Here is an 8068-nt window from a genome sequence, read left to right as displayed (position 1 = left end):
GACACTTTTTCTAAAGCGTCTCTTTAAATAGCCAGATCTCTTTCTGGAGTATTCAAAATCAAATTTGCTTTACAAAATGCTGATTCGATTCAACTTTTCAGGAGCAAGGAAAGTGTGTACAAATGGGGCATTGCATGTTTAGAGTTAATGGTGAAGCCTCACTTAGTGATCATAGTGAAAACAAGGCCAACCCTTCTAGAACTTGAGCCCATCAAAGTCAGAATAGCTAAATATGGCAGGTGACTTTTACAAGGCATTAGGTGTCCTCACTCTGGGAGAGAAACCTAAACCAGCACTGGGGTCATTGACCACCATTAACCCTGTGACTCCGGCAGCCAAAGGCATCAATCCATGCTCTCAAGAAACCATGCATTATTCAACATGTACTGCCCTATTAGCTTCAGTGGAGATACTTTAAAAAAAGAAAAGGAAACAATTATGGAAAAATGTTGATGACTATTATTCAAATGAATGAAAGAATTTGGGGGAGAAAATATGTGTTTCTCATATATGTGACATGGGCAAGAAGAGAGAAAGGAAAAGTTAGAGTAGGACTAGATAGGCACACAGATTCAGAAGAAGGGGCCCCCAGATTACAGATAACTGTTTACCACGCACACGAAACCATCTTTCTTACAAAACCCTCTGCTTGCAAATACAAGGTGCTTACCAGTTATTGCTTTTCTTCCTCAGTTCTGAGGCACAGCAGGAAAAAGCAGCAGTGAACACTGCAGCACTCAATTTAGCAACAGAGAATTGTACAGGCACTGTATTGGACTCAAAGATGGGAAGAAAACAAAACTGTAAGGGAAGAAGGAAATGCACACTTAATAAGACACCTGAATGCCTTCAGAGACCAATGCATTATCCTTGAAACTGCTGTTTTCTGTAGTAAAAATATGAGAATATTTTGTTTTGAAGTTGGCCACTGTAGTCAAATGTGCTATTCATATTTTCCCAAGGGTTCTAAACCAATAGTTCATTAGTCTCTGCCCAGATTTAGGCAGAATCTTTCAGGAAGTCCTATCCATTGTGCTGAAAGACCACTGTTAATACTACAGAAAGGCAACCGGCACCTTTGCAACTATTAGGGCCAATAAATGGGGTACTCTGTAAGAAGCACGATACTTGGAATTTTCATAGGGTTTCATTTCTGCACTTTTCTGAATGATTTTCATCTCCCTGCCTTATAAGATTTTTGCATGCTGTGTGTGCTCATGAGCATCTAGATTGTCAGCATACAAGGAATATTTAATACACTGAGTGTTATTTTGGGCCTGGAGTTGAGTGTGTGAGGGAAGAGAGAAGGATCCTGAGCTGGGTAGAGGGAAAGATAAGTTGGAGATTCTGACCTTATAGGAGATAAAAATGGTTCATTTCGATTGTTTGGTGTTAAATAAATGTTCTCCTTTGTATTTCAGGTTCTGCCACATCTGCGTTCAGAAATGCCCCTCTCAGGGACGCAGTTTCTGTTCAGAGGCAGGCCAGCACAGACAGGATTGGAGAAAGGGACGATCCTCGTCAGCAGAGAGAGGAAATCTATTGTGTGCCCTGAGGGGAGAGGGATCTCTAGAGTGTAAAAATGTGTGCTTGGGACCACGTGGGCAAGGGTTGAGGGTGAAGAATCGGGCAGCCAGAGAACGAAGCTTCAACCCTTCGCCAGCGGAGCGCTGCGGAAGGTGGGTTGCTCCCAGGGTGGAGCTGGGGGTTACTCCTCAGCGCCTGGGCAGGGACGCAGCAGGGAACTGGGCACCTATGTGCCAGAGCCTGGCTGTGCCAGCACGAGGTGTTGGGGTATGAGGGTGGGGTGGGGGCCTGAGGGGTGGCTTGGAGCCCTGGCGGTGGCTGCCTGACGTCACCGGCCTCTCTGGCAATAGGCTGCGAGCTGAGCTCCCCAAAGCGGCAGCGGCGGCGGCAGCGCGGCTCGGTTTCTGGCCCCTTCATTCCGCGCCTTCTGCAGCCGCCACTGCAGCCGCGCGGCGGGGCTCCCTCCTCGCAGCCATCTGGCGGCCCCAGGTAAGGGACGCGGAGCGACTGAAACTCGGGGCGGCCGGGTGGCCAGGCGCGTGTGGGTAGGACAGCCCTGGCGGCCTGCGCAGGCACCTCTGGCCGTGGCTTCGGCCCCCGCCCCTGCCCCGGCCCCGGCTTGCGCGCCGCCTCGCTGCTCCGCAGTGCAACAGTTTGCAGCGGCCTCTTGAGAGCAGCAAGGGGGCTCTCCTGCGCGCTAAGGGTCTTCCTGGCTCTGGTCCCGGGGAAGAGCCTCAGGGCCCTCAGGCTGAGTCTGGAAAGGCCCGAGAGAAGGTCCGTTCCCCAAACTTTGCGGGCGGGAACCCTCCCCCTTTCATTTCCAGCACCATTAGAAGCAGGATACTGCCAAGTGGGGGTGGAGACACAGAGAGATGGGGGAAAGGGGGCGTTTGCAGGGATGTGCTTTAGCTAAGAAAGGTGCTTCAGCCTGTTTTTTTTTTTTTTTTTTTTTTAATTGGGGGGTGGGGAGGTACCAAGGAATAAAGCTGGAGCAAGGGTGGAGCGCAGTCCTGCGTGTCAGCCGTGGCCGCGGACAGGGGTGGAGTGGGATGTGGCTCCAGGGTTACCCCCAGGGGAATGGTACCTAAGGGATCTGGCATCGTTCAGGGAGGGAGAGTCTGGAGGGCGGAGAACAGAAGGGAGGACTGCGTTCCCGGAGCCGGCTCGGCGGCCCAGGGTGGGTGCTGGGAAGGGTAAGATCCAGGTGAAGACATCCATTGAGAGGGCGCACAAAAGAGGCGAGCCGGCGCTCTGAGAAGCGAGGACCGCGTTCCGAGGTGGCTGCGTGTCTGTTGCAATTAGAAAGTTGTGGAGGGGCCAGGGAGGCTGCTTTATCTGCTGAGTAATCGGCATCTCCGCGGCGTCGGCGCAGACCCTCTTCTCCGCAAAGTGGCGAGAGCGCGGAACTGGAGGCTTTGGTGCGCGGCCAGGGGCGGGCGGGCGGACTGGGGTCTGTGGGCTGTGGAGACCGGCAGCGCCCAGCTGAGGCAGTGCGCTCAGAGGGCCGCTTTGCAGTGGCGCTGGTCATTCCAGTTCTCTGTGCTCCCGGGGCAGCAGCCGGGATCCTAACCAAGCCTGTTCTCTTTGCAGCCTGGTGCCTTGGCAAAGGAAAAGGGCGCGCGGACACGCGTTCGAGGCGGGGCCGGAGAGGATCTCCCGGGCACCGCTCTCTCCCTGGCCGGTTTGCTTGCCCACAGTTGCTCCCTCAGTCCTTCGCTCGCGTGCGCATCCCCACCCACACCAGGGAGTAGTTTTGGGTGCTGCGGGCTCCGTGCTTTTCTTGGCTGGTGGGAACCGTGTGCTCAAAAGAGGAAGTCTTGTGGGCCCAGCCCCTCCCAGCCCAGCGCCGATGAGTGCCAGGGCGCCCAAGGAGCTGAGGCTGGCGCTGCCGCCGTGTCTCCTCAACCGGACCTTCGCTTCCCCCAACGCCAGCGGCAGCGGCAACGCGAGCGCCCGTGGGCCGGGCGCAGGCGGCGGTAGCGGCGGCACCTGCATCACGCAGGTGGGACAGCAGCTTTTCCAGTCCTTCTCCTCCACGCTGGTGCTGATTGTCCTGGTCACCCTCATCTTCTGCCTCATCGTGCTGTCCCTCTCCACTTTCCATATCCACAAGCGTAGGATGAAGAAGAGGAAGATGCAGAGGGCTCAGGAGGAATATGAGCGGGATCACTGCGGCGGCAACCGCGGCGGGAGGGGGCTGCCCCAGCCCGAGGGAGGCCAGGCTTCCACCCAAGCAAAAGAAGCCCGGCTGGAGAGGCAGGCCCGGGACTCTGCCTTCTGCGCCCCATCCAGTGCTTCTTCTTCGTCTCCCCCTGGCCTCCCGCGCCAGGCTCCCTGTGCTCCGCCTCCACCGCCGGCCCCTAGTCCGCAAGGAGCACACACAGCCTCCTCCTGTTTGGACCCAGTTGGCGAGGGCCTTTTGCAAACGGTGGTACTATCCTGATTGTCTAGCCCCCTCCTCTTCCCTTCCTCCTTTCCAGCATTTTTGCCGTCCTTGCTCTTTTTTTTTTTTTTTTTTCCTACTCCCTTCCGGTCTTTCTCTTCCACTTTCCTGTGGCCTCCCTTTCCTCTTCCCTTTTTCCTTATCTGTCCTCCCCCTCCTCTGTTTCTCCTCCGCCGAGGCACTGTGCGGTATTTGTAAATATTGGGCGAGGGAAGTCTCGGAAGAAGAAATAACGCTGATAATACTTTATTATTAATATTTATAGTAATTATTATAATATTAATTACACGATCCAAGCGCATGACAAATCACATAATTTCTCATTGTCAATGAAAGACGCGTCTTCCCTCTCCACCCTGCGCCCCCCACAATACGGAGGAGAAACCGCACAAGCTACCAAATATGTAAAAGGCATTGACCCCTGGAGCAAAGGGAGTGGAGGGGCCTGGAGTGTTGTACATAGCTGTCAAGTTAAGGTCCATTACCTTTCTTCTCCTTCACCCCCAAAGCTTTCACTTTCCCTTCAGCTTCCCTCCCTTCCCCATTCCTACCTTCAGCTGGGCTCAGGCAATAGTACACTATAAAGAAAACGTAAACCTAAGCACCAGGACTAGAAGAGGCCACAGAGACTTGTCCCAGAAAAACGTTTATGACAGGTACCACTCTCCAGCCAGCCCTCTTCTTCTCTTCAGTTTCTCTTTTCTAGGGCCAGGCATTTTAATTTACTTTTAGAAATGCCCCTTGCTGGTCGAGCATAAGTTCATTAAAAATCTTTTAAATGAGTTTAAAAGACAGAATCTAGTCCCTTACCCTTGCCCCACCCCCACCTGTACACCTTTGACTTGTGGCATTTCAGGATTCACGGAGGACCCGGGAGCTGTCCAGCTAGATCTGGTGCTGAAATTGTCTCAGAAATGGTTACATTCTTTGGTTGTGCAGGTGCAGAAGGGGCTATTTTGGAAAGTGAATATGCTAGCTTTTTATTGGGTTCTTTCCTCTTTTTTAACAGTCGGGTTTATGTGTACTGTTGGTTTTCTTCTTATTAAACATTGCATACATTACCTTTTTTTTTTTTGTAAAAAATAAATTAGGCAATGTGCAGTAATGAAAGTGCAGTGTTTAACCAACCAGAATGTTTTCTGTTTAACTTTTAGAACAAGTGCACCTTTGTTATATATTTATTATATTGGTACCAAATACAAAAGCAAACTATAATTCTGTACTATGTTCTCCAAACTGTATATTCTTGTTCTTAATTAGCTGTTGATATAATGGTTACCACTGGATGAGGATTTCAGTGGTGCAGGCCTGGCTTCTGCTGTTTCCAGAAGTGTTCTTTTGTACCTTACTCTGTAGTAGACTGTTATAAAAAGATGATACATATGTTTTCTTATTTCTTTTGCAAATGACAGAGACAACCACAACAGAAAACAGACAAATAATGGATGTGCAGGAATGCCATCTATTAAAACATGGTTAATATTTAAACAGTGCCTGTAGTCCTCCCTGCATGCAGTTACCACCTGGAGGCAGTGGCGTGTGTGTGCTTGCTTGTACTGTATGTGTTGGGGGTGAGACTGGTGGGGATGTTGGGCAATTTGGATGACAGGACATGCAAATTTTAAGAGAAGTTAATCCAGTAACTGCTTGTAGAATAAAAATGTCTGCAACTTGTTTAGTTAGAAATCTGTTCCTGTACCTGGGGTGCAGTTAAAAAGTGTCTCTCTTTCTCTTTCTCAGTCTGGCTTACCTAACTTCACTGAATGTATGAAAAAAGGCTAAGAAAAAGGAAAGTGAGAGACAAAATTCAATATTTTTGTTCTCTCTCCTAATGCCAGACAAGGCCATCTCTGTTACAAATGGAATCCACCTATGTTTATTTACCACTTTGTTTCCCTTGGGCTGATGGTAGAAGGGTCCAGAAGCATATTATAACTTAACTGTATGCAGAGGCATCCTTTCTTGGGAACAAATTTGGAAAATGTATGAATGAGAATGTTCTACAGAAAGCTTAACTAAAAGGGACCTTACTAACCTGCAGGATATAAGGCAACAGTGCCCCTAAGTGCATCCCTCTCCCAAGTAACTAGTAGTTCTAGAATCTCTGTCTTGGTTCCAGGTGTATGTGCTCTTATCCAGAGGAAACATTACCTCTGAGATTTTAGGCCATCTATTAAATTGCCCAAACTCAATTTACATCTTTTCTAAATTGATTTAATAAGCTAAATTTTAATCACCCATTAGATACCCACTCAAGACCTTTCCTGAAGCACAGTGGATCATCATTTAAGCATGCCGTGTTGTAATACTAGGAAGACTAGGTGTAATCTTTGGATACAATATATTAAACAATGAACCAGATTCTCTCCAGTGCCTTAGTCACTTCCTAGTAATAGATAAAAGAGCGCATTAACTCCCTCAGTCCACTTGGGAATCCTTTAGTATATCAGAGCTCTACATTGTACATTAGAATGACTAAGGCACTGTGAAGAAGAAAGTCCATTAATTTTTGTAGCTCACCCTCATCTAGCTATAGCTATTTAATACCCTATTACAGAATGACTTTTGGGCTTGAAATTTGAATAGAATTAGGGATTCAGAAGGGAGCTTCCTCATTTCCAGTGAGCTCCACTAAGTGCATGGATATGACTTTCTCCCCCTCATTTGGTGCACTTTTTACAGTGAATAATTTCCCCTTTTATTAAAGCAATAAGATGTTCTGTTGTGAGCAGTGCTGGATGATGATTCCATTTCCTTGGTGCTCAAGCTACTCATACGTTTTTGCCTTATGAATCATAGTGCATTCAAGGCATGCAATAATAATCCCGTTTCAAGGAGCAACCTGTACACTCTAGGGTATAATTATGAAATTGTCCTGTTTAATATTTCCCCAAAGGAATAGAGGGAACAGGAGAAATACAAATATTATATATATTGTCTTAAAAAGATCTCGATACCTCTAAACATAGGCACACATCCATAATATGCTCTAATTGTGCACCTTTTAATATGTACACCTTTCTCCATTAATTGACTATGGTTTAATATTTTTAATAGTGCTCTATGTAAAGATGATGTGGTCTGTGAGTCAAATTTCATGCTGAGTTAATATTCTCAGAACTCCATAAGCTTCTGGTGGTGTCATTTGAGGTTTTTTATGAGATAGAGAATTACGTGAAATTTTAGTAATGCCAGTTCCCACACCAAATTATTGCAATAAGCACATATCCAAGCAATTTGCACAGACTCTGTTTAAAGCATTGCTTCTTATAGAGCTCAGTTGACAGTCTCAGGAGGTCGGGATGCTACCAACAGGGCATTTTGGATTTCACTTTATATGAAACAAAAGGAAATCTGGAAATAGACAAATTTATTTTAAAGATTTTATTCACTGATGTCCCGTCAAACTAATTGCTTCAAATCCCTATAGCTACAGCTCAACTTATGCACTTGCTATTCAGTATTCATAAGGTGGCATGCTTGATTCTTTTTGTTTTTAAAGATAAGAAAATTGGAGCGAGAATACCATTATGTCAACTGTATAGGACTCTGAATCTTAAAGATGTAGATGGATATAATCTTCTTTAGAATTTCTATACACCCATAGATATGTATTTATATATGCATACATTTTGTACAAATTTACAATGGACTTTTTGTATTCTCTTTTCTGTCATTACAAGAATGAGATGGAAACCAAATAGTGGTTCCATCCTCTTATCCAGAGAGGATACTGAGAAGTTGGGTATATGCATGCACTTATTTCTCTGGAGTTAAATCTGAATGACTTTCTCTTTATTTAATGAAAGGGAAGAGTCCTGTTTGACTCGGGGGAATTGGTAATTAGATAAGCTTCCTTTCCTTGTTAGTGACTCAAATGTAGCAATGATACTGAATTTATGACCATATCTATATGGTCTGAATATCTAGATGGAAAACAAAAATACCTAGAAGAGATTTAGGGCCATCTAGACCACAAACCTGGATTGTGGCTCAATTTTTAATTTTCAGCCTATATGTGGTGTGGAGATACAATTTATATCTGCATAGCTAAAGGTAAAGTGAAAATATGACCATTATCTGTTTAGTTTGATAAGT

General features: G+C 46.6%; 1 protein-coding gene across 1 annotated transcript; it reads left to right on the top strand.

Annotated features, from left to right (window-relative positions):
* Positions 1-3349: 3349 nt before the first annotated feature.
* On the top strand, positions 3350-3970 carry C9H11orf87 (chromosome 9 C11orf87 homolog). The gene has a single exon (XM_065944044.1). The coding sequence runs from the start codon at positions 3377-3379 to the stop codon at positions 3968-3970; it is 594 nt and encodes a 197-aa protein (XP_065800116.1). The 5' UTR covers positions 3350-3376.
* Positions 3971-8068: the final 4098 nt, after the last annotated feature.

Source organism: Muntiacus reevesi, chromosome 9, assembly GCF_963930625.1.
Source record: "Muntiacus reevesi chromosome 9, mMunRee1.1, whole genome shotgun sequence".
In the NCBI taxonomy this organism is placed as follows: domain Eukaryota; kingdom Metazoa; phylum Chordata; class Mammalia; order Artiodactyla; family Cervidae; genus Muntiacus; species Muntiacus reevesi.
The sequence above is the reverse complement of the archived record's forward strand: the minus strand, read 5'-3'. Positions and strand labels throughout refer to the sequence as shown.